This window comes from Maylandia zebra, linkage group LG6, assembly GCF_041146795.1.
Source record: "Maylandia zebra isolate NMK-2024a linkage group LG6, Mzebra_GT3a, whole genome shotgun sequence".
NCBI classification, from domain to species: Eukaryota; Metazoa; Chordata; class Actinopteri; order Cichliformes; family Cichlidae; genus Maylandia; species Maylandia zebra.
The window spans coordinates 24,025,241-24,052,380 of NC_135172.1; the positions used below are offsets into that span (position 1 = coordinate 24,025,241).

Here is a 27,140-nt window from a genome sequence, read left to right on the forward strand (position 1 = left end):
CAATGACCGTAAGCATGCAGACGTGGTCAAGATGAGCTGCTGAAGTTCAAACAGAGAATCAGAATGGGGAAGAAAGGTGATTTAAGTTACTTTGTGCTTGTTGGTGCTGATCTGAGAACAGTCTCAAAAACTGCTGGGATTTTCCCCACACACCCATCTCTGTCTCTGGGGTTCACAGAGAAGGAACTGGAGATATCCAGTGAGCGTTGGTTCTCTGGGAGAAAATGCCTTGCTGAGGTCAGGGGTTACAGAAAAATGGCCAGGCTACTTTGATCTGATAGGAAGGCAACAGTAACTTAAATAACCACAAGTCACAACCAAGGTATGCAGAAGAGCATCTCTGAATGCACAACATGTGAAAGCAGGTGGACTACAGCAGCAGGAGACCACACTGGGTGCAACTCCTATGAGCTAAGAGCAGGTAACTGAGGCTATAACAGTAAATAACATTGTGACATGTGGATAGTAGGATCAGACTGTGGTGCAGTCAACATGAAAGCACGGATCCATTCTCCTTTGTAAAGGATATTTTCTTGGCACACTTTGGGCCCCTTAGTAACAACTGAGCAGCCTACCCGAATACTGACCGTGTCCATCCCTTTATGACCACATCTGCACCCATCTGCTGATGGCTTCATCAAGCAGGATAATATGCTAAAAAGCTCCGATCATCTGAAATCAGTTTCTCGAACATGAAAAAAAGAGCTACCACTAATGAAAATGTAACCAAAAATATTTTTTTCCTGTTTCCAGTAATCTCAGTGTTTCTCATACCATAGTATGCTCAGTGCCCCAAATTAGGCCTGAAAAAGATCACATCTGTCCTGAGACTTTCTTCGTGAGAGAATCTGAAACAGCTCATTTCTAATTGTTAGAGCATATCATTCCCAGTGATTCAGATTCTCCCCTCCGTGCATGCTGGTACTCTGGTCTGTTTCAGGTCCTGTGCCATGGCCCCTATAACTTTTATACAAACAGAATAATCTCATAACATGCCAATCCAAACTGACAATCACAATATGATTTGCATTCCACAGCTGCCATAATAGCAGTCCATATTTGAGACTGGTTTCAAACATCTTAATTTAAGAACTTAGTCTCAGAAAATCATGCTTATCCTTTAGCTGGCCTGCCCTGTCTTTATGAATTAAAAGTATTATGATGTCACTGATTGGATCCAGAATTAGACATACATAAATACGGGGAAAAATGAAATAAGAATACATTTAAAAAGTCTAAATTTTGAGTCGCATAATGATATAATTTTAGATATTGGATAAAAATCTATATATCTAGACATTCAAAATATAAGTTAAATAGATTAAAAAATATATTTCTATAAATACATCTTGCCTGGAGGGTTAAGGGTAAAATGGAGAACTATCTGCATCGTCAAAGGCAGAATGGACATGATAAATGGTGAAAACATAATGACACTGCTTCTCTGTTCACCCATTTCCACTTGCAGCTATGCGTTCTTTTTGTAATGGCACTAATTAAGCATTGGAAAAGTGTGAAAAATGCCCCAATTTAGATCCTGTTAAATGAAAACAGGCAACAAATTTTCCCATCTGCTCACAGAGCTCTTTGAGGAACATTTCCAAGGTGTAAATCAACACTTTTGAATACAAGCAGAGAGCCATATGTTGTTGTTGCTGCTGGATTTACAGTGAAGCCTGGGTGAAAAGAGCAGCTCTTTGACTCTGATGCAAAATAGCCTTGATTTACAGCAAATATGCTTTTGAAAGCCGTATTAGGAAGTCCACAGATTTTTCTTTATTTTCTTTATTAACTAATTCTTAAAAATATGTAAAGTCTGCATTGTCTTTGATGATGTTTTTTTTTTTTAATAAAACACTTGCAATTCGAGAAGCAGTATAACAAACCTCTGACCGTTTGACCTATTAAAGCATTTTAGCCTTTGAACAGTTGTGTATGAGCTGAAATCAAAGCATGACTTGTGGCCGACTGAGTCCAAGCACTCTGCTGAGAACTGATAAGATGGCACACATTCAAAGTCTAGTGCAGATTGCCATATTGAGAGGAAAGAGGAATGTGTTTGTGTGTCTGTGTGCGTGTGTAATGTCTAAATGTACAAAAATCTGGGTTAGCATCATAACAAATGGAACGAAGATATGAGCAGGCAACAGATTACTCGTCCTTCCAGTCTCTGACAGCTTGAAACATCATTTCAAACATTCAGTACAACGCAGAGACAAATAGATAAATCACACAAGTGATGTTTTACTTTTAACACATCGATGGCGGACTGCTTAAGAAATGATTTAGGCTTTAAAGGCTACAATGGAATTTTTCTCACTGGAAACATACAGTACGATATCACAGGAAATACCAGGAATTTTGATAGAGGTCAAAAGCCTCTGAGGGTGAGTGGAGCAGGGCAGAGGTTGTGAAAAATTGACTTTGATCATCAGTTGCGTTCCTGAGATATGAGCGCAAACCACTGGCTCCACAGGAAGCAGGGCGGTACCTGAGTCAGGGTAGAGAGAACAACACAGAAACGCACACAATAACTCACAGTACATTTATAGAGATCAAGCATCATCACATACACATAAAAAATGAGAAGCAGGAAACGTTAGGATTATCCCTCACAGCAAGCGCTGTGTCTTTAGAAGCCACTACTGCGTGTCATTAAATGTTCCTGTTAAAGGGAGGTTTTTCCTCCCCACTGTCGCCGAGTGCTTACTCACAGGAAATCAGGTTGGTGATGGTTAAAGTTTTGTCTGAAATAGTGTAGCGTCTTTGCCTTACAACATAGGTGTCAAACTCTGGCCCGCGGGCCAAATTTGGCCCGCAGCCTAATTACATTTGGCCCGCGAAGCCATACCAAATTACTATTAGAGCTGGCCTACTGGTATTATACAGCTAATATATACATTGTTTAGTATTAAGCTTTGCTTGTTCCACATTCAGTTTTTCAGCAAAACTTGTTTGAGTCCATAAGAAGAGATTCATTCTTAAATCTGGAGGAAGATATTTTTCAATAAATATTAATGTTAGCCCGCAACCTTGTTCTAATTTTGAATTTTGGCCCACTGTGTATTTGAGTTTGACACCCCTGCCTTACAATATTAAATGTCTGGAGGCACTTTACAAAATAAATGTCATTATATAAGTAAAAACAAAATTCAAATGACATAAAACTGAATAGGAAAACACAAAAACAGCAAACTCTCATTCTGCGTGCAGTACATTTGTTTGTTTTTTGCCACATAATGCAAAATTCCCACTACAACTGTAAGTGAACAAAACCTTTTGGCACTGTGTATCAGACAGTAAAATATATTCCTTTGTAGTCTGAACAAAAAAAAGGGTGAAAAAAAATCAAAGTAAATTTTTCAGTTTGTACACTGAATATGAAACAAAACTCTGACTCTGAGGTTTGACTGTTGGCTTTATTCTCCAATTTGTTGGTCGAACAATGACATCAGATCAATAGAGCTGCACTTATGCACTATACTGACTTTCAAACACAATAATCAATATTTAAACTTTGAGAATTTAGTGAGGAATAAAAAATTTGTCTATAGTGGGTTCACTCCATAAAGTAGGGACTATAAATCTTACCCACTTGTCCAAATGTGGATGTGAAATTCTCTTATTTCAACTGTCTGAGTGGAAATCTTGAGCGGGTTGGTAAGGACATTACTTTTAGTGACCTCCAGTTCATCCCATGTATCATTACCTCAAACATTCTCTAACAGGCTCGTCCAAATATCTCCTGCGTTAGTGCAGTCTAAAGTCGGTTCTGCATGACTGCGGATTTAGCTCTCTTATAAGGAGGAGCAGGTGGGCTGGATGAGATTGTAGCTTTTCTTTTTTATAAATTTAATAATAAAGGATGTGCTCTGACAGCTGAGCAGACTCACCGTGACTAGAAACAGAAATGCTGCTGCCCGTAGCCAGACTCCTGAGTCGATATTAGACCCAAGTTGCTAATATAGCTTTGGGGCTTTTTATCTAAACTGCTCAGCTACTTGGTTTGATGGACAGTCAGTCTCACTGCTCAATGCCAACCGCCATATTTTCTGTGATCACATTCATGCCTTAGCATGGAAATGGTGAACAAATTCAAATAAATTCTGATGGTGACGGTGATACTAACTCTGGTGAGCATTTCTGCTACTTAGCTCAAACTATAGCTGAGTGCAGGGATGACGTTGAGAAAGAAGAAATCTAATTTGAAGCAGCTATAAACTCTGACTAGTCCTTTCCTTTCCTTCCCAATGTTGCCAAAGTGCTCGCTCATAGAGGGTCAAATAATTATTGGGGTTTTCCTCTGTATTTGTGTTATTGTAGGGTCTACCTTATAATATAAAGTGCCTTGAGGCGACTGTTGTTGTGATTTAGCGCTGTATACATAAAATGAAATGAATGGAACTGAACTCGTCATACTGGACACTGCATACCTCACATTTTGGTCCAGAGCCACTGTTCAGTATGAAAACAGGAAGTACAGTGCCTCAGTGTTGTAGGTTCAAATGAGGGGACAGGTGGGCATGTGTCATGTCTGAAGCATGCCGTACCTATTTTACAGCTTGTTTTTTTGTGTGTTTTTTTTTCTATGAACATGTATTTTAGAAGCAAAAATTTTAAAAGCATTGAGAACTTTCACCAACACTCACTAACTGGCTCTATTATTAAGGTAAATTTGACACTTTTTTTGCAGTACAAAGGATCTAAGAATAGAAAAGTTGTCTCTTCAGTTTTTATCCATCCATCCAGCAATTTTGTTATCTGGTGTGTAATCATCATTAGGGTCTTTTGGGGGTGTGGGGGTAAAGCTCTAATGCTTTTTGAGCTACGCAGACACACATGGCCTTTCTCCAGCATGGGTACGGACTCTTAGCCCTATTGCGAGCACTCAAACTAATAAGAAGAAAGAGGTGGAAACCAACCAATCTGAAGAGGTCTCAGCTGTAATTATGGGCCTCTGAGAGTGCTCGGCTGCCTTGTGTGATATGAAAACTAGTGAAGTTTCTCCTAAGTTGCTTTTCATTCAATGCATGATTCAGTACTTCTTATTACAAAATGTGAAAGAAAGAAAGTGCTACTGAATTTGCACGCACCTGCAGGATGGGCACTTGGAAATAGGCAATCATTTGTTTCAATCTAAGATGATGTAGATACCACTATCAGCAGGAAGCTTTCATCATGCAGGAGAGCAGTATTCCAGTACCAGCAAAACTAGATACTGTCTTCTATAAATATGCATGTGAATCCACACACCACAACATCCTGGTGTGGTATGTTTAGGTGTTGCTGATTACTTTTCGCCAAGACATGTTTGAGATTCATCCTGGAGACATGTATTAACTATGTGTCACAACACGCTCTGTTGCTACACTAAACAGACCGGTAGTTTGGGGTTGATCGTTTTCCATGCAGGGTTTGTTTGGCCTCTCTGTGACCCTGCCTCTTGACCTTTCCTCTCCTCTGGGCTCCCTAGTGGTTTGTGCAGGCCCATCTTTCTACTTCAGCTATGCACACCAGGCCTGGAGAAAGCAGCTGCAGTGCCACTGGGAAGCTTTACCGCTTTGCCTGAAGGCACTCGGATTTTCACACCGGGGTCAGTATGGTTTGTCGGTGCCTGGTGGCAGTTTGGATAATCTCAGTGATGTGCCACTGTTTTACACTTATGGCATGAAAGAGAGGCTTATTCTGGTGTGTAATAACCGGTGAGTAATAAACAACATAGCTTTTATCCCCCTACCTCCAACACGTGTCCTTTTGCTTTGTTTTGTTTGTTTCTTTGGTCAAACTTTATTTGCCCATAAGCGCATCATCATCACCCTGGTGATAAAAAAGCACTGGAGCATTTAAGGCTTGTACACATGCAGCGGTCATGCAGAATTCGTGACCACATATACGCTCTCTGGTGGAGACTGTGAGCCCATCGTTATGTTTTTTGCGGTGTGGGTGGAGCTGTGCAGTAGGTTCAGACCTGCTGTACCAGCTCTGACTCTGGGATTTGTTATGAAGGATGCCAGCAGTGGAAACCCGTCGCATGGAAGAAATATTTTTACATTTACCTAATTTGTTTTTTTTTTTTTTAATGATCTTTAAAAATGGCATCCAAACTTTATAGTTTATTAAACATTGTGTACATACACGTTTAAGTGAGTTTAACACTAATCACGAGTCAGTCTTTGTGGATGTAGTTTTTGCAGGGGCTTCTTTTTTCCCCATTGGTTTTATTTTTTATTTTTATTTAGTTTTGTTGCCTTTTACTTTCCCTTCGCTTGACCCGTGATAAATACTGACAGTGTGAACGGCTGCTTGGCAACCTTACTGGAAAGACAGAATGAAAGGAGACTGAGAACGACGCGTGTCACACTGCTTTCTTCAGAAAACTTACTCCCTTACTTCTCTTTATGGCGTTTCAAAATGACAGACTCTAACTTGAGGAACGAAAGCAACCATGGGCTGTTTTTCACTTCTTTTAATGGATCTGTTTCGGACCAGATGTTACCAAATGACAGCATTACCACATGCAGGAACTTCACAATGGACTCACAGGTTGTCGGAGTTGGGATCTTTCTCTCCGTTTTTATTTTGGTGGCAATTGTTGGGAATATTTTGGTTATCCTGTCTGTGGTGTGCAACAAACAGTTACAGACCGTCACCAACTTCTTCATTGTCAACTTAGCCATAGCAGACCTCCTGTTGGGCATTATTGTGCTGCCCTTCTCTGCATCTCTAGAGGTGCTGGGATGCTGGGTGTTTGGCCGGGTTTTCTGTAACATCTGGGCAGCGGTGGATGTGCTCTGCTGCACGGCATCAATCCTCAGCCTCTGTATGATCTCCATCGACCGTTATATCGGCGTGAAATACTGCCTTAAATACCCAAGTATTATGACTGAGAGAAAGGCAGTCGCTATTTTAGTCCTAGTGTGGGTATCATCTGTTGTGATCTCGGTCGGTCCGCTCCTGGGATGGAAGGAACCGCCGCCTGTGGACGAAAGCATCTGCAGGATCACAGAGGAGCCGGGATACGCGCTCTTCTCCTCGCTTTTCTCTTTCTACCTCCCGCTTATGGTCATTCTCATCATGTATTTTAGGGTGTACGTGGTGGCCCGCAGGACTACTCGGAGCCTGGAAGCGGGAGTCAAACGCGAGAGAAATAAGTCGATGGAAGTGGTCCTGCGGATACACTGTCGCAGCGTGCTGGAGGACGCGCGTCCGGCGAGCTCAAAAAGCAGCAAAAACCACCCGTTTCGAAGTTCGCTCTCCGTGCGGCTGATGAAGTTCTCCAGGGAGAAAAAGGCTGCGAAAACCCTGGCCATAGTGGTGGGGATGTTCATCCTCTGCTGGCTGCCCTTTTTCTTCTTTCTGCCAATGGGTATGTTTTATTTATCGATCTCTTTTATTTTTATATAACCGTTTCTCAGCATTTCATGCTGGGTCATGAGCTGGGTCCTGCGTAAAATAGGATTCAGTCTGTTGCATTTCCACCAGACTCCTGCCAAAGACGGAGAATATGACTTCTTATAAATGTTCCTCTCCTAAATGCGCTTTTAAAAAGTTTCTATCTTTAAGAGCAACAAACACGCCTGTTTCGGGCCTGCTATGATTTATGATTTTACTCCTGAACTGATCATGTGTGAGATGCACATCGGTCCAAAATAAAGCGTTCTGAATAAATGGGTCGTGTTCAGTATAAGAAATTGACGCAAAGGAAACCTAAACGTATGAAATTCCGTGAATTTTAATTTAAGAAAACCCTTTCACACTGTTAAAAAACTCTGTAAAATTGGCGTTTGGCCTAACAAAATAAGAAAATTGCGTGTTCTGGATTGCATGCGCAGCTTATTTTGGGAGCTATGCCAGGAAGTGATCAAAATTAAGATGCTATAATGCTACAAAAACCAATTCTTTTGTCAGGAAAGGTCAGCTCTGCAACATGACCATTAAAGTGGTTTGTTTTCATGCCTGTAATTTTTTCATGACTGTAATTATTCCTTCACATGGCTAATATCACATTTTTCAAAGAGCAGTCATAACAGACTGACATTCTTCACTGATGACCAGTTCCAGCGGCTACTTACCTTGGTAAAAACTCAGACAGGCATGATTTTCAAGAATAAACATTTATGTTTTATTGTTGAGCATATTCATTAAGTTGACTACGGTACTAAGAGAGTGGGATGTAAGATTCAAATCAGGCAAAGAGATCTTCTATTCCCCTGCAGATGGTTGAAAAGGCCCTCCACTGAGGGTGACCAATTCAGTCTTTATGACAACACATAAATCAAACCGAACGAGCACATTTTACAGTGGAATCAAATGGAAATAGCTTTAAATTTAAAGACAAAACTGGACATAAAGGCACACCTTAAAACACAAACAGAGGCAATATGGGTATTAGCAACAAAAAGAATGACTGAAATGCAAAACTGAATAAATAAAGAGTGCCTACGTAGCAGGATTCAGGCTAGATTCGCTTAGACTAATAGAGCTCTGGTGCCACATGTTAATGGTGGCACCACAGTTTTTCATTTTGCATATATTTCACATAATTGATTGCGAGAGCCATTGAGAACAAATGGCCAGTATCTTACTGGGCAAAGCACTAACACAGCACTCTGATTCTTGCTGCACCTCTCCTTTTACAGACTGGAATTATTAGGGACACACGGGGTGCATGAAATGAAATTGGTGCTACTTATCATTTTATTCACTTAATGGGAAAGAAAGGGGCACGTTTATTTGTATGCCTAAATCAGACAAACTCCATCCTCAGCATGTGATTAAAAATGACAGGAATGAGATTTAAAGGTTTAAAATGTTAAAAGTCAGTACACATTTCATTACACACATTATTAATCAATTTGTGCACCTCAAGGCAGTCTCTAATAATAGTTTTAATTAACATTACTGTAATGATTGTAATAATTTGACTTTGTGATCACGTTATTGCTTTTAGGAAAGGTCATACAGACTCTTAAATCTAAAATGGTGACACTAAAAATCTGCATTCAAAGGCAGTTCAGCCAAAAGGGATCATTAATTTTGTCTGGTGTTATCTTGAGTTGTTTTATTTTTTATTTATGATACCTGGTGAATGTCAGAAAGGTCTCTAATTTGCATGATAAAGGAAGTCAGACTATCAAAACACTAATATCTAAACTAACGTCTGCTGTAGATTAATGGATGACCTGCAATTTGGTTTTTAAAGCATAGTAAAACTCTGAACTCTAAGAATCTAGTCATCGTGCTGTAAGCCATCTGGTTTGCAAAAACCCTTTGAGAGATGACCTCAGGCCTCCTCAAAGGAAGTATTTTTAAACATTAAGTTCCACCAGGGATCAATAAAGTTCTACACTGTCAATTTATCCCCATGGGTGGCTGCCTTTTATTTCCCAAACCACTCACAGATGAGTGTGGGGCCTTAGCACCGCTTGCTAACCTACACTCGGTCAGTCAGACACGGTGATGTTGGTCCATCGCAGAGACAGACATTAATAGGTAACTTTTTGCCGAAAGGCAGAGCTGTACGTTCAGCTCATCTTATACCAATCAGGACTTTTCTGTGTGATGATCCAAATCTAGATGGAATCCTCTGACTCGTTTCAACCTATATTAGCACACCAGACCCATTTTATATTGCCAGAAACTGAGGAAATAAAGAGGAATGGCCTGTCAGATTTCTGTTTAAGGCCGTTTCTTTCCCTCTGTAAAAGCCAACCACGACCACTGAGGTGGTATAATTAACTAGCTCTTCTTTCAGGCTTAGCAGAAAATGCTTTTTTTTTGTTTTTCAAAAATGCACAACTGATTTTAAATATGTTCACCCACTATTGTTTAATAGACTGAAATTGGTTGTTGTAAATGAGGAAGTGCACAAAAAATCTGCAGTCTCTCTGAAGGCCAACAGGTGGCGATAGTTGTGGTTGCAAAAGGACTTCTGGTCCTACTGAAAACCATGTGAGGACATTGTTCTGATTTGACGTCTGTAAAGAGTTTCTTGTTGAGTTTATGGACTCAGTCACTCATTTTGGATTAAAAAATATTTTGTAATTGTTTCATAATTCTTGGTCATGCCATTTTTAAAAATTGTAGCTAATTTGTGGTATGAGACTACATATTTATTGGCTAACAACAAAAACTGCATGTCATTAGGCATGTGGTTTACCAGTCAGACCCACCAATCTTAGTCACATACATTTTTTTTTGCAACCAAGATAGCGATGGGGTAAATGCTCATCTCAGGTCTTCAAAACGTGACACAACATTAGCTACTTTTACTGTCTGCGATTCTGACCAATAAATTATCTGAGCTAGAAACCTCTACTGTCCAAAGTCTGTTAAAACACCTCAGTAACACATTAACAAAACCCATTGTTATGCTGTGTGACTGGCCCCTTCATCATCATGAAAGTATTGTATTAACCACATACACACAGTCATGCTGCTGTAAATACTCAGCTACACCTTATTATTAGCCCCTCTTGTGATAGTCGTTATTGTGGGGGGCATTTGATAGTGATGACCCATTTTAAAATATTTAAATTAGTTGTGGACTCCGGGCGTGATTCACAAGCAGATTTGATTAAGCAGGAAAGTAACGGGAGACAAGCAATCAGAAAATCTAAAATTTTACAACTAATGTTAACTACTAGTAAACATTTACTATTGCTACAGTCTGTAATATTTGCAGTTTTGTATTATGATAATATGTCATTTGGTCATTAATATCATACCATAAATGAATCATAGTAGTTAGAAATGTGTACAAAAAGGGGAAGCACTCAATTATTCTGACAGAAGTCCAAAGAACAAAGTCCAGAAAAATGTTTTAGATATTATGATGAAACTAAGTGAGTAAGTGCAGAGGGCATCCTCTATTTGTACACAGGTACGTTTTAATACAGGGATTTTCCACTTTTGTTTTCAAAATCTCCATCAATGTGAAAACACATGAAAAAACAGCAAAACCAAGCAGTCTGACATCAAAAACTGAAATACAGGCGCACATCTTTGATGTTCCAAGATAACATCCTTGCTTTCCTTGTTGACATATTAATACAGAAACGTCGTTGTTGAAAATCTTCAGGCTGGAAGAGGTTTTCAAAAGGCCCATTTTCAGTGGCCTAAAATGCTGTTTAAAAGTAGAGGAAAGGTCACAAATGCAAAGAAAATTTATGTCTTCCAGAATATCCAAGTATGTGTGGACAGGGGCTTAGAGTCCATATGCAGTCGTCTTTATTTGGTTTTGGTTTTTTCTGTCAGTGAAGCTGAAGATCTTATTTGACCAGAGCGTAAAGTAGCCAAATAGTTTTTCAGTGGTTATACTTGAACCATATAACTTATTGAGTGTCTTAATAAGTTGTTGGGCGGCCATGTTTTTCCAGAATAAAACTATATCACTCTTTGAAATAGACTTTGCAGACCACTGGCAGTATACCTGAGTACAAAAACAATTTTGACAACAGGTATTCCTTCATTTGACCGTGGTGATAAATTGTTTGAAATCTCTCATAAGTGTTCAGTTTCTTTGGCTATACTCTCCCACTGTCAGCCAACTCCAATGCATTCTTGAGATCCCCTCCCAGGCATTTCAACCCCCATTCACACCTTGCTTCAGCTGACCTCAGAAGATCACCTCACAGGGTGGGGCAAGGTCTCATATTAGTTTCACGCTTGACCCCCAGTATGGCAATGACCCACGCCTTTTTTCACACCTCAGCTCAAGTAATGACCTCATGACCCTCAGCACCATCTCCAAAGGCCACAACCCCCACTGGAGGTTAAATATCTGGGGCTTGCCAACATTTGTTTTTAGAACTGGACAAGATCTTCACAAACCTAATTAAATCCAGCTACCTTCGTTTTCAAGCTCCCAAGACTATCTTGATCTGGCTGGCCGAGAGCTTGCACAGATACAATTCACATTGTTTTCTTGTCAAAACATTCAGACAAACTTTATTGATGGAGGAATGGTCATACTGGAACAAATAAAGGTGATCATTATGAGCAGCTGTGTTTTTTTGCAATGAATCTGAGGGCACAAGTGGACAAAAATCAACTATGCCAACAAAATGCCTTTGCCCAACATCCACACAGCATAGCAGGGCGCCTCCATCCCCTCACTTTTAAGGTTTCAAGTTTTTCAGTGTCTGTATATCTTAGCTGTTGGTGGCCTTATGTTGAGTTTAAGCTTTAGAAAAGCGTAAAACAAAACACACTAATATACAAAATACACAAATTAAAAAAGATTGCCATCCCAGAAGCAATAAAACAAATACATAAAAAATATACCTGTTGTCATGGTGTTTTGGCTGTGGGTCAGAGCAGTGAATCACTTGCTGCCTGCCTCTAAAGGTGATGTCATTTTAGGGACATAATTCAAAAAAAGAACATCCCTTCCTCTTATTAATTTATTAATCTTAGTCTTTAATCCTGAGTGAATTTGGGTGGGTAGTGATGAAAGAAAAATGAGACTATGAAGAAAGTCTCAACTTTGTTTCATCATCCACTTCTTTTAATATAAGTGCATTCTTTCTGTTTAGTGGTCAGTAATGTCAGAGCATGAACTCTGAGCATTACACACAAGCCTCTGTGCAGTACTAAGCAGAAAAAAAAAATGGATTTCTGGGATATCAGTGCAGACTTGACATCATAGCATTGTTAAATGTTGCCTCTGTGTCCAGGCTCGATGCCATGTTAAATCCCAGGCCTGGAGAGAAAGAAGAATAACGGTAAAGAAAGAGAGAAAAGCAGCTTCCTCTGAAAAATAAGGGTGTCATCGGACTATTGTACTAAAAATAGCATTGGGAGTATATGAGCAAGGCAAAATGCCTTGTGCTGCTAGTCATCTGTGCAAAAAGCAATTTTCATTATGAAAAACTCTAATGTTCTCATTTGTTAAATTACCAGTGTGTAATGTCATATGCACAAAAGCTAGAAAACTTCCATATATTCCATATTTCTTAAATATCTATAATCCCCACTACAAGAAATAATAGAAATTCCCTTCATTTTCCATTATTCTAAATAGAGTTGATAAATTGAATATTTAGAGGTTATCCATTCCAGTATTTCACATCAGGCAAAACCAATAACAAACACAGACAGAAACACCAGCAGAAACAAAGATGATGTGCTTGCATTAAATGGAACATTTCAAAACTTTTATGAATCATTGTGCTAAGCCTGGTGTGTGTCCTTGGAGCATGGAAAAAACATTTTTTGATAACAATGTGTATGTTTCACCTGACCCCTTTAGCGAGAGTTTCCATCACAGGAAAAAGCCCATCTAATATTGTGTTGGCACATTTCATGTAATCAGTTAACATCAGTTAAATCCATTCAAGAAATCTGTAAGTACCAGAAAAGTCTGCCTTCATCGTGCATGGTATTCAAGCAAAAAGAAAAAAAGTTCTGTGCCCTCAGGCTTGTGGGTGAAGCATGTTCTATAAATATCTGCCCTTAAAATGTCAGAACCTCCTTTGCTTCTATTAACAAACATAAGCAAAAAAAAAAAAAAACCTGCAGGTGCACAATAAATCATTAAAAAGATCCTGCCGTCAGAGTGCAAATACATATACACATAACATAATAGTACATCACAGCTGTGCATAGACGTGTGCATTTCTTGCAGTATATATATATATCTTTGTTAAATTAAGATTATTCCATATAATTATTTTGCTTTATTATTACTTACCTATTATTATTTAGTATCCAACCTGACTGACAAAATGACATACAGCATCAAACTGTAAAAATCATTCATATTTATTAAATTTATATATTTTGCATGTGTACAAATTCTCTGACAGTACTAACGTTTATCTTCAGCGGCTCTTTGTAGGATATTTGCGAAAATATTTGTTCTATATTGTTCATTTACTTTATGGTAACTCACACATCTTCCTGATGGCTTCATCTCCTTTCAGGTTCCTTCTTCCCGGCACTAAAACCGTCTGAAACTGTGTTCAAGGTGATCTTTTGGTTGGGATACTTCAACAGCTGCATCAACCCCATTATCTACCCCTGCTCCAGTAAAGAGTTCCAGCGGGCTTTCACCAGGCTCCTCAAGTGCCAGTGTTACCAGAAACGTAGGGTCCTTCACCGCTTCTATGACCAGAGATGGCGGACTGCTGTCAAGGGAATGACAAGGGATCAGAGAGGCGATTATAAGCCTGGCTACGCTGTGCACGAATCCTGCGGCAGCTCTTTGCTACACACAAGAAAAGGACATGCACTAGGTTTCAAGAGATGGAGTCTGTTTCCACCACTGCGAAAGTCCTCCTTCCAGCTCAAAGAGAAAGTAAATAATCTGTCAAATAAAATTAAGGGAGGGACGGGAAAATGCAACACACCTGCTGTTGGTCGAATTGAAACGGTGGACACGGTGTCTATGGGGATTTACAACTCTTGTGAGCAGAGTAGCTATCAGTTTTATGATCTGGCAGAATGCTATGGCCTGAAAGAGACTGACATTTAGACGGTCACCAAAGAGGCTTTTATTTATTTTCAAAGGGCCATATTGGACCGACATGTAAGAAAGACTGTGATAATGCATAATATCAAAGAATCAAGGCACGATTAAAGCTGAGAATAATGGGTTGATCCTTGCACAAACAGGCAAAAAAAAGAAACCCTTATCCCAATCACGTGGGTCCCACCATGTTTATTTGGATGAAACTTCTAGCGAACTGCTCAATGACACATTTGGGACATGAGTGCGAAATAAGCAGTAAGTTGGGACTTAATACTTTTTCGCTTGAAGGCACTGGATGTAAAGATTTCATAGCCTACAGCTGACAGCTGGCAAGTTTTAAGAATGTAATATTTTGGGAAAGACAGTTAACATAAGGCTGGATAATTAGTATTGTTGTATGTTTTTCTTACAGTTTTGTATCAGGCAGTTTTGATGTCTTTAAATGTTAGCCAGCTCACACTGTGTGATAAAGACTGAGAGTAAATGGTTTGGTTGGCATGTTTTGTGATTTAACAAAAGACAAAGAAGCAAAAGAACAAATACCTGTACTGAAACTAAGTTTTCAATCTCCGCGAAAGTAAAATCACAAGTGCATTTTTGTGTTGGTGCCACAGTTTAATCAAATGTAAAATTTCATATTGAATTATGATCATTAATCTGCACCTCTGTTTCTTTTTTTGACAAGGCATTGTAAAGACGAGTGGCCAACGTTGCCAAGTGAACAGTAATGTCAAGTTGTGTTTTTTTGGTGGGGGGTTTATGTTTATCAGATGAAAGGCAAAAAATGTAGGAGAAGAAAAAATGTGGAGACAATAATTTCTTTATTGTTTTATGCCTTCCAGTTACGTTACGTTATTTGATTCATGATTAAAGAAAAATATCTCCTTCATCCAGAAGATGTCACTGTTGCTTTGGTTGTTTTACCTTGTGCACCTATTCATCTTTAAGTAAAGCTAAATGCTTTTGGGATGACTTGTTTTTAGTAGAAGTGAATCTGTTGGAAATAAATTAACACCTGCATTTAATGAAAGCGGTCAGAACAGCAGTAAGAATATGTCTACTGACTGAGAAGTACAAATTACAAAAAGAAAAAGAAATACAAAAAGATTTCAGGAAAGCACAAACACACTTTCATAAATCTGGAATTGGAGGCAGTGCACATTGATAGAGAGAAAGGGAACAACTCCATGAAGACCAATAAACCACAGTTGATTCCTGTTAGAAGCCTTACTAGAAATTAGGTATATAACCTTAACTTTACTGTATTAAAGTTAGAAAAATCACTTAAAAGTGGTCAAATGTGTTATATTGTTGAATATAATTAAAGACAAAACTGCCTTCATCACAGCTTTCCCTAAATTAATCTTTATTGATTTAATCAGAAAAAGCTTTGGTAGCTCATTCTCAGAACAGCAGCCTCAGATTTCTTCTTAGACAGAAGATTTGCAGTACAGAGAAAAAAAACAATAAAGGGGAAAATGGGACGGGTACATTTCAAGTTTGTTATTTAAGTTATTAGGCTTAGCAAAACATCTACGTCCGTTTGAAACGATTATCAACATTAACAGACTGAACTGGACTTAATAACAGGAGTCCATATAATTTTAGTAAATTATTCTGGTATCAGCTGCGCTGGGTATGTAAATCGGGCCGTAAATCAGCTGCTGTGCTGATCCGACGCCACTCTGCTAAAAATCCGGACAAATGTCACTTGATCAAGGAGCAGATCTGCATCAGATGAGATCAGCTGACTACGTGTGCGTGCGCTGTGCATATAAAGAAAGTGGTGCGCAAAAGCAGGGTAGTGACAGAATTGATGCGCATTATAGATATTTGAAGCATGTGTACCTGCACATGCATGCTTATTAACCCACGGGTACTGTGGAATATATTTTTTACTCACCTAAAGTGCTCGTGCTCTCGTCCACTCCCCGCAAAAAATTAGCAGCTGTGCGGTGTCTGTGGCATCGGTGCTCTCATCTCATGCCATGGAGTAAAAATCAAAAGCACAGCTTTATCAGACAGTTGCAGTTTAATGTTGGCTGACGAGTCTTCAGTGCGTCGCACAACTGGATTTCTGGACACGCTGACGTTGGTGAAGTCCTGCACATTATTTCGGTGACTTTAACGAGGCCGTGTTTTATGAGGTCTCCATCTGAAAAAGCCTTGGCATGTCTTGCGATGAGTTGGGCGACCTCATAGCCGGCTATTGGAGCCTTTTCCTGGATAATTTGAGCACGAAAAAAATACTGTTGCTGACCTTGCAGGAGAGCTACCCTTTGCTTTAATTTCTGCTCTCGCTCAGCACCAGTGTAGGATGCATAGGCCTGATGTTTGGTTTCATAATGACGTGGTACATTATACTCTTTCATAATTGCCGCAGTTTCAGTGCAGATCAAACAGACACACTTCCCCTTGAATTCTTTGAAGAAATATTCACTCTCCCACCGTGTCTGAAATTTTCTGCACTCACTTTCTACCTTTCGCTTCTTTGGTTCTGCCATGTTTAGTAACTTGGGGGTAAATTTCTTCTGTGATTGACCTTTTTGGTGGAGCAACTGCCTTGATTAACAGCAGCTCCCCCTGGTGTTAAAACTAAGAAGTGCAATACACTCAACCAAAAGTTCGGGCCAAAGTGCGGGCCATATTCTATTCTATTCATAAAATTACTTGCGGGCCAATTAAAAATGGACCGCGGGCCGCAGTTTGGACACCCCTGTTTTATGTGGTCATATAAACGTTTCTTGCAATTTCTTAAACTGGACTTGACTTTGTTAATAGCAGCCTATCAAAAACAACACAACATGTATTCCCATTCCCATTTTAGCTGAATCTACAAAAAATGCCAAAGATAACAAACACAGGCTGACAGCTATAAATCACTCTGCAATGACCTATGAATCATTCAAGTACAAAAAGGCACCTAATTCACAGGATGAACCAGTGTTGGGTTTACACATAAAAGACAATTTAGCAAAGAACCAGAGATAATTTTATTATATCTTTAGGTGCTTTATTACCAGCGGTACACATATCTTTTGTTTCCAATTTTGTAGGTGAGTTTACAAAAAATAGTAACGATGACAGAGTTTGGCAGATATAAAATAATATTTTACATCAATGAAGTGAGTCAGTGGGGCTATTTGCCTAAAACGTCGCACATGTCAGCATGGTGTGTAGTGTGTTTTTAAAAGAAATGTGAGGAAACTGGACAAATGGTGTATAAAAAAAGAAATTTATCTGAAAGTCATGTCCTTAAGAAGCAGACAAAAAAAAAAAACCATCCAGCATAACTGGCTGCGCCTTGGTTGCATTGTTTTGGATAGGTATGGGGGGAAAAGAAGAAAAACTGTTTATTAATACTGCTGCAATATTTGTTAAATATAATTTTTGTTCAATAAAAAAAGACCTTGATAAAAAAAAAAAGCCACCCAACAAAGACCTGACACACAGTGGCGTGTCGAGAAAATTTTTGTTGGGGGGGCCAGGTAGGGGCACAGATTTGGAGAAGGGTGGCAGATGTAATTGGCAGATAATGTTTAAAAAAAAATTCTACCAACCGTTAACCATAATTCAATAACCCTATAAACCTAATAACCAAATGCACTTTTAACTCTTATTAGAATGAGATTTTAACCACTACGGTGCAAAGTTTTTAGATACTGCGTTGATAAAGTACAAGAGATACAATCAGTGCTTTGTCAATGTTTACTCAGCATTCAAGAACATCAATATTTGCATAGTATTTTTACTGACATGTAGTGCACATATGTTTTGGGCAAAAACATTTTTGAATATTAAAATATGAACATTTGTAACAAACAATTGACAAATTAGCCAGTTCCAATGCAAAACTTTATCTGCCTGTTAAAAAAAGAAGATAATCTTCTCACAAACTGGTGTTTGATTTTGAAACAGGAAAAAAGTGGGGAAACAACTGAAAAGACTAACATTTGAATAAAACCTGAAAGCAAGTAAATACTTTCTCTGCTGCCTTATGGTAAACTTTGGTAATATTGATAAAGAACAACACTGGCTGATGATGAAATACAGTCAGCTGGCATGGTGACACTGCCAGTATTAACCTGCAGGGCTGGACTGGGACAGAAAATCGGGCATTTTGACTACAGACCGGCCCACCAGGTATTAAAGCCATAAAGCCTTTGAATGAAAACAAATGCTGTTGTGACAATGATGTACAGTCTTGTGTCTTATGTATGATTTCTATACATTTTACGTCAGATAAAAACTTTGGTTGTAAGATTTAGATAATTATTTAATAAAAGCTAGACATTTTAAATGAGAATAAGAAAGAAAAGTATTTCTTTGTGCCCCACCTTTCCCTGTTAATGCCCTACCTGGCCCCCTGGCAACACTTTGCTAGACCCGCCCCTGCACAGTTACCAGCTGTCAGCTACGTAGAAAAAGGATCCTGGTGTTATTTATCTCTCAGAAACAGTTGATAACTTCAACTCATTCATGTCACCTAAAAGGTAAACCTGTTTCTCCATCACCTGTTCAGCTCTGATGATTCTGTAAGGACATCTCCTGGTTTCATCTTCATGTTTCCCTCTCATCACATATACAAACCAACATCATGACCAGCAGCTTTACAGCTAGTTAACACCAATAGCTAGTTAACCCATAGCTATTCACACAACAACGGGGTATTGGGTAACTATGATGTTTTTATTTTAGAAAACAAAGTACACATGAATTAATGTACTTTAATAGAAAATGGAAAGGTGATACAACCTCAAAAACGTGGTTGTCTCTAGATTTAAAAAGAGAAATAAGGTCCAGTAGTTACACTATATAAAAAAATTAATGCACAATTTAAAAAACAAAATTTATAGGTAGGTATATCGACTTCTCATTAAATTATATGAATTATTATGGCTTTGTCTGCCACAGTGTTTTTCTTTAAACTACTTAGGAACACTTTTACTGGCAGTCGGTGATGTCACTGAAAGGCAAGGTTCTGTTGCCATAGTCTCCTGAGTTTATTTTGAAAGCTAACTTACGGAACTCGCTTAAACAGCTTAGGAAAGACAAGCGCACACATTTGAAGAAGTATTCCCTCATCACGGTGACATTTTCCATTGTACAAGGTCTCAAAAATTAACATGAAAAAGGAAACGAGAAAAAATACAAATTCAGGAGAAAAGAAAGATCCAGGAGATCAAAGTAAGTAAACAAATACATCAAATCTGGGTAAAATCCCTCAAATAACAGAATCTACTTTTCTAAAAATGTTGACAGTCTGTGTATAAAATGAAACATTTGAATCCTACCCATATGGAAAAGATATATATAAATCTTATAAAGTTTGTATCTGTCTTGTGTGAAACTTGTATGTTTTGGATACTTACTAAAACAATATATGAAAGTAATGAGAAAGTGGCCACTTTCACGAGTAAATCATATAAGCCTGATATGATTCACTGCATGAAGTAGGCCACATCTTACGCAAGTCTTTTATAAATTTGTACTATTTCTTTTCCATATGGGTATGTTTGACTGAAAACAGCATAATTACAACACGTCTAATCAAAGAAAGGTTAATGGGGCACTTTGTCTTTTGGTAAAATAATGTGACAAGTTTATTCTTGGACTCAGCAGTAAAAACAGATCAACAAGTGTCATGAAGATCTAAGTCTTAGTAGACCTAGTATGGACTCGTGTTGCTCTGTTTTTATCAAAAGGATAAACTTGTTATTATAATTTAACCAATACTTCCTAAAATGGCATCAAAATCCTTCCAGTCCTGATGTCGAGCACTCTTTTTCACTACTGTGTTGTTGTTGTTGTTGTTGTTTATAGACTCTAAGAGCAGGATGGCTAAAAGAAAGGCCAGTCCTGAAAAGAAGACCCCCGTAAAAAGAAGGAGGGTCACTGAGCAGGCTGCTCCTTCCACCAGCTCAGATACACACCAGGTCAAAGCAGTGAAGCGTAAGGCCCAGCAAGATGGAGCGGGCACAACCAGTGCACCGAAGAAGATTAAACTTGCTGAGCCTACGAGTGAAGACAGGGAGCAAGCGTCTTCCTCTGTGGACACTGGTAAAGGTAGGCTAATTAGTTGAGTGAGGGGTAGATTAAGTGCACAGCTGGTTGCTCGGTTTAAGATATTAGTGTTTGGGAGATATTTTTCTGTTGTACAGTTCATTTGCTGTTATGGAGTTCTTGTTACTGATGAAAAAAAAAGTGTATTTTTTGTTTCAAAATAGCTGATCTGCTCTATGCTAACATCTGCAAACAAATATAATTCTATAAAGTTGGTCTATATAGTGTGTAACTGTTGATATAGAGCGTTATTAAATTTATTGCTACTGCAATCATATGGCACGTTGACTTCTAAGGAAATTTTAGATGGCACTTATCATCAGAAAGGTTGCTGACTCCTGGGTTAGACCTTCATATTCATTTTTTTTTTAAACTTTTTTAAGAACGCATTTTAACATTGGACTCAAAAATAAATAAATCCCCCGCTAACAAAAAAGGCTCTTCAAGTGCCAAATTGCTTTATATTTCTTCACTTAAATATACGGCCGCAAGTAGGGCTGACATGGGCCCCAGGTTTGATGTGTTCTGCCGTAAACTGGACAAACCAACATAAGGATGGAAGCCACTGTGGGACTTTTTCAGTAAGTTGAGCATGTGTTTTATAAGTTAATCAGTAAATTAACACCAATAGCTAGTTAACCCATAGCTATTCACACAAATGAATAGCTATGAGAAAGGTGATACAACCTCAAAAACGTGGTTGTCTCTAGATTTAAAAAGAGAAATAAGGTCCAGTAGTTACACTATATAAAAAAATTAATGCACAATTTAAAAAACAAAATTTATAGGTAGGTATATCGACTTCTCATTAAATTATATGAATTATTATGGCTTTGTCTGCCACAGTGTTTTTCTTTAAACTACTTAGGAACACTTTTACTGGCAGTCGGTGATGTCACTGAAAGGCAAGGTTCTGTTGCCATAGTCTCCTGAGTTTATTTTGAAAGCTAACTTACGGAACTCGCTTAAACAGCTTAGGAAAGACAAGCGCACACATTTGAAGAAGTATTCCCTCATCACGGTGACATTTTCACTTTTAAACGGTCTCAAAAATTAACATGAAAAAGGAAACGAGAAAAAATACAAATTCAGGAGAAAAGAAAGATCCAGGAGATCAAAGTAAGTAAACAAATACATCAAATCTGGGTAAAATCCCTCAAATAACAGAATCTACTTTTCTAAAAATGTTGACAGTCTGTGTATAAAATGAAACATTTGAATCCTACCCATATGGAAAAGATATATATAAATCTTATAAAGTTTGTATCTGTCTTGTGTGAAACTTGTATGTTTTGGATACTTACTAAAACAATATATGAAAGTAATGAGAAAGTGGCCACTTTCATGAGTAAATCATATAAGCCTGATATGATTCACTGCATGAAGTAGGCCACATCTTACGCAAGTCTTTTATAAATTTGTACTATTTCTTTTCCATATGGGTATGTTTGACTGAAAATAGCATAATTACAACACGTCTAATCAAAGAAAGGTTAATGGGGCACTTTGTCTTTTGGTAAAATAATGTGACAAGTTTATTCTTGGACTCAGCAGTAAAAACAGATCAACAAGTGTCATGAAGATCTAAGTCTTAGTAGACCTAGTATGGACTCGTGTTGCTCTGTTTTTATCAAAAGGATAAACTTGTTATTATAATTTAACCAATACTTCCTAAAATGGCATCAAAATCCTTCCAGTCCTGATGTCGAGCACTCTTTTTCACTACTGTGTTGTTGTTGTTGTTTATAGACTCTAAGAGCAGGATGGCTAAAAGAAAGGCCAGTCCTGAAAAGAAGACCCCCGTAAAAAGAGGGAGGGTCACTGAGCAGGCTGCTCCTTCCACCAGCTCAGATACACACCAGGTCAAAGCAGTGAAGCGTAAGGCCCAGCAAGATGGAGCGGGCACAACCAGTGCACCGAAGAAGATTAAACTTGCTGAGCCTACGAGTGAAGACAGGGAGCAAGCGTCTTCCTCCGTGGACACTGGTAAAGGTAGGCTAATTAGTTGAGTGAGGGGTAGATTAAGTGCACAGCTGGTTGCTCGGTTTAAGATATTAGTGTTTGGGAGATACTTTTCCGTTGTACAGTTCATTTGCTGTTATGGAGTTCTTGTTACTGATGAAAAAAAAGTGTATTTTTTGTTTCAAAATAGCTGATCTGCTCTATGCCAACATCTGCGAAAAAATATAATTCTATAAAGGTGGTCTATATAGTGTGTATACCCATATGACTGAAGAAGAATTAGTTGAAATCTTTATTTCTTTATTTAAATCTTTATTTCAAATCTTTATTATTAGTTTATTCTTGGACTCAGCAGTAAAAACAGATCAACAAGTGTCATGAAGATCTAAGTCTTAGTAGACCTAGTATGGACTCGTGTTGCTCTGTTTTTTATCAAAAGGATAAACTTGTTATTATAATTTAACCAATACTTCCTAAAATGGCATCAAAATCCTTCCAGTCCTGATGTCGAGCACTCTTTTTCACTACTGTGTTGTTGTTGTTGTTTATAGACTCTAAGAGCAGGATGGCTAAAAGAAAGGCCAGTCCTGAAAAGAAGACCCCCGTAAAAAGAAGGAGGGTCACTGAGCAGGCTGCTCCTTCCACCAGCTCAGATACACACCAGGTCAAAGCAGTGAAGCGTAAGGCCCAGCAAGATGGAGCGGGCACAACCAGTGCACCGAAGAAGATTAAACTTGCTGAGCCTACGAGTGAAGACAGGGAGCAAGCGTCTTCCTCCGTGGACACTGGTAAAGGTAGGCTAATTAGTTGAGTGAGGGGTAGATTAAGTGCACAGCTGGTTGCTCGGTTTAAGATATTAGTGTTTGGGAGATATTTGTGTGTATGATCTAATACGCTGATGTGCTTTTGCTGTTTTCCACATCTGCAGACTGCAGTCAAAACACAAAGGGGTGCACAAAAAATGGCAGAAACAAGTCTGCGGGAGACAGCAAAGAGTCACCCAAGAAAAAGAAAAAGGACAAAACCAAAAACGTCGTCCAAAATCCAGCAGCCGACCAGCAACGTAAGTAGCAAGCAGCTTGGCTTTTATACTCAGGTGAAGAGCAAAATGAACATTTAGGGTACAGCAGAGAGTAATTTGTGTCACAGCTGTAGTAAAACAACATTTGGGTCTTTTCAGGGGAATACCAAGCCAGATATGTGCAGGAGCACCATCTAGGAAATGGCGGCTGTGGAGCAGTGTTTGCTGGCTACAGGATAACAGATCATTTCCCAGTAAGTGTTCAGATGGTGGGAGTAAGACAGGCAGTAATGCAGATAACGGATAATATCGTCAGCTGAGCATTAAAGGTGCAGTTTTACACCTTTAATGATGTCATACTGAGGAAATGCTCACCAATGCTCTGTGTCTTTTAGGTAGCCATCAAACACGTTCCCAAGAACAGAATCCCCATCAAAGTGACGGTAAGTGTGCAACACTTGAACTGTTTTTACATTCCTGGACTGAGTGCAGCGTTCACCTGTGAAACATCTGTTCCTCATCATCCACTTTGTTGTAATATATCAGGATGAAAACGGGAAGGAAGTCTCAGTGGAAGTGGCCATTTTGCTGAAGCTTGCAGCTGAAGCAGATGGATCAGTGGGAACGTCGGCTCCTGTGTCTCTGTTGGACTGGTTTGACTTTGGCACAGAGCTGATCCTGGTGCAGGAGAGACCTGTCCCCGCGGTGGACCTGTTTGAATACATAAGAGAAAATGGAGGATGTTTACCAGAAGGAAAGGCCAAGGTAAGTTGACTGGAAGAGCCTTAGACTGTACAGCACTGAAAGCACAGAGTATCAAAGAAGCATCAACCTGTTGACTCATTACTGTCTTTTTCATCTTTTCCAGGTAATTCTGAAGCAACTGGTTGATGCAGCAAAGGACCTGGAAGAGAAAGACATCTTTCACCGGGACATCAAGAGTGAGAACATTCTGATTGAGACCGGCTCAGATGTGCCTCGAGTTCGTATCATTGACTTTGGCCTGAGCTGCTTTGCTACGGAGCAATCGCAGTTCTGCTTCTTCTATGGTAACATATTCAGCTCCTGCTCTTCACAGATGTAGCAATTTGTGCCTTTTGTTTTAGAAGAAATTGTAATTGTGTCTGTTTATTAGGTACACCTATCCACAGCCCTCCCGAATGTTACTGGGGCAAAAAATACAGGCCTGGACCCACCACGGTGTGGCAAATGGGAGTGGTGCTGTACGAAGCGCTTCATGTGGGGGACTTTAATATCATGACGTTCATTGAAAACGAACTGAAATTCAACGAGCATCTGTCCCCACGTAAGAAAACATCACACTTCAAGATTCACTGATGGCTTGGATCACTGGAACTATCATCTTCATCTTTTCTCTCCTTTCTTTCTTTCCAGACTGCCGGAATTTCCTGGATGCGTGTTTAACCGATGTCCCGGAGAAGCGCCCAACGCTGGGGGACCTCCAGCGTCACCCCTGGCTCAGATAAACCCATCTCTCACACACACACATTTCATATATTATCATATAAGTGTGATACGTGACCTAACTTTCTTTTTTTGTCTTTCTTTCATTTTTTTGGTTTTTTTTAACAGGAAAAGGTTGTTTTTTGGGTTTTTTTGGCCAATTCTAAATTTTGCTATCCTGAAATTCCTGTAACCCCCCCCCCAGCCATCCCAGGAAAGGGGATCTCTCTTTGAATTGGCTTTCCCGAGGTTTCTTCCCATCATTCTGGCCCCCCGGGGAGTTTTTCCTCGTCTTCATAGAGAGCTTGGGCTGGGTCAGGAGCTTCATCAAAATTGGCCTTATTTGATTAGGTTAATGTAATAAAATTACGTTGATGTAATCAAAATTAGTAAAAATCAAAAGATTTAACTTAAACTTCCATTAAAACTTGTTTAACTCAACTTTGCTGAGAATACTCTTTCATTACCATGTCAAGGATTGTTTTTTACTCATGATGCATTTTGACAAGTAAGAAAACTGAAAACTCAATCAGGTTAAAGTATGCACAACGAAAGTCACACTGTCACTGCTCTGAAGACTTGCATCTGTTGCCCTAACCTCTAATGCGTCTCAACAGATTTCCTGGATCTAACAGAGGTTGCAACAGTTTTTCCTTCCCACTGTTGCTGATTGTTTGCTCATAGTGGGCTCTCTGATTGGTGGGATTCATTTTCTAATAGTATAGGGTCTCTGCCTTCCAATGTAAAGTGCCTCTAGACAACAGATGTGACTTGTTGCTATAGTTAAGGTTGAATTGAATCATTAATGTCCATTCAGTAGTGAAAATTTTATATTTCTTAATAGGGGTGGGTTTTGATGATCGATTTATCGATTAAAATCGATTCTGGCTTGGATAACGTGATATCGATTCATTAAAACCTGAATCGATTTTTAAATAGAAATTTATTTTGCCCGAAACGCCAGAATCTCAGGTTAAACCTCACAAAATTTCTACAACCACCAAACCGCTAAAACAGTAAATGAGAGCAGATACACGGATTCTGCACAAAGACGTGAACACAAAACGCGGACCCGACGGATCAGAATCACTGAGATGTGGCTTTCTCACCCGCCGGCACGTACGCTTAGCTGTGTCTCTAATCAAACCTCTGTAACTTTGCTCTGCTTCACTTCGTTTTTGACTGCACAATATTTTTAATGTCATCTGCTATAAAAACCCAGACCAAGTCTCGCAAGCGTCAGCTTTCTTTTTATAGATATAAAAATATAGATATGTACTGATAAGTACCATCTGTAGCTTAGAACATTAAACACTTATTGTACTTACTGTAAGGAACAACAAGATAAGTAAAACAACACAATACATTCTCACAGTTCCCGACTGTATTGGTGTTTTGTTTAGTTTTTTTCAAATGTTTCTGAGCTTAATCGGCGGGAAAAATACATTGTGTAAACTTAACAGGTAGCTAACGAAAGCGAGTGACTCACCGGGACAAATAACTCCAACACAAGTAATTCGACACACGTTATTCCCTTTGTGGTCAGAGTTCGGGGCCTAATAAAAGAGTAGCTTATTAGCATTGATATGTAAAAAAAACAAAAAACAATTTGGTCTCATTATCTAGTTTGCAGCACTGCATACTTTGTTGAAAAAACACTTGACCGCCATTATTCATGTTCTTTGATTTCTCCAGTGCCTTCAACACCATTCTTCCCTCGGTTCTAAAGGACAAGCTGGTGAACTCTGGAGTGGACCATCACCTCACTACCTGGATCCTGGACTACCTCACCGACCGACCACAGTATGTGAGGACTCAGGGCTGTGTGTCGGACAGGGTCGTCTGCAGTACGGGGGCCCCACAGGGAACGGTTCTGGCTCCGTTCCTCTTCACCATCTACACTGCAGACTTCTCCCACAATTCCACCCAGTGCTTCCTGCAGAAGTTCTCTGATGACTCTGCAATAGTCGGCCTCATCACTGATGGGGACGACAAGGAGTACAGAGGTCTGACCCAAGACTTTGTGGACTGGTGCCAGCTGAACTACCTCCAGATCAACGCCAGTAAAACCAAGGAACTGGTGGTAGACTTCCGCAGGCACAAGCATTCTCCACTGCAACCACTGAACATCCAAGGTATGGACATTGAGGCTGTGGA

General features: G+C 39.2%; 2 protein-coding genes and 1 long non-coding RNA gene across 4 annotated transcripts; 2 read left to right on the plus strand and 1 right to left on the minus strand.

Moving 5' to 3' along the window:
- Positions 1 to 5,969: 5,969 nt before the first annotated feature.
- adra1d (adrenoceptor alpha 1D) lies at positions 5,970 to 15,340 on the plus strand. The gene is made up of 2 exons (XM_004576419.4): positions 5,970 to 7,366; positions 13,926 to 15,340. Exons 1-2 carry the CDS (start codon positions 6,412 to 6,414, stop codon positions 14,474 to 14,476), a joined length of 1,506 nt encoding a protein of 501 aa, XP_004576476.2. The 5' UTR covers positions 5,970 to 6,411; the 3' UTR covers positions 14,477 to 15,340.
- Positions 10,585 to 16,978, minus strand: LOC143419005 (uncharacterized). Its single transcript, XR_013098964.1, has 3 exons — positions 16,377 to 16,978; positions 13,895 to 14,129; positions 10,585 to 12,703 (listed from the first exon to the last, which is right to left on the minus strand). It is a non-coding gene; the product is annotated as an uncharacterized LOC143419005 (long non-coding RNA).
- A 2,578-nt stretch (positions 16,979 to 19,556) lies between these two features.
- Positions 19,557 to 26,241, plus strand: LOC143412428 (serine/threonine-protein kinase pim-2-like). 2 transcript variants are annotated; one of them, XM_076884891.1, is made up of 11 exons: positions 19,557 to 19,660; positions 20,297 to 20,539; positions 22,286 to 22,528; positions 23,050 to 23,292; positions 23,427 to 23,561; positions 23,679 to 23,773; positions 23,915 to 23,962; positions 24,066 to 24,284; positions 24,388 to 24,568; positions 24,655 to 24,825; positions 24,915 to 26,241. In XM_076884891.1, exons 1-11 carry the CDS (start codon positions 19,600 to 19,602, stop codon positions 25,004 to 25,006), a joined length of 1,731 nt encoding a protein of 576 aa, XP_076741006.1. In that variant the 5' UTR covers positions 19,557 to 19,599; the 3' UTR covers positions 25,007 to 26,241. The 2 variants fall into 2 exon arrangements, with proteins under 2 accessions (XP_076741006.1, XP_076741007.1); XM_076884892.1 differs by lacking the exons at positions 19,557 to 19,660; positions 20,297 to 20,539 and adding an exon at positions 21,400 to 21,655 and having other exon boundaries at positions 24,915 to 26,240.
- Positions 26,242 to 27,140: the final 899 nt, after the last annotated feature.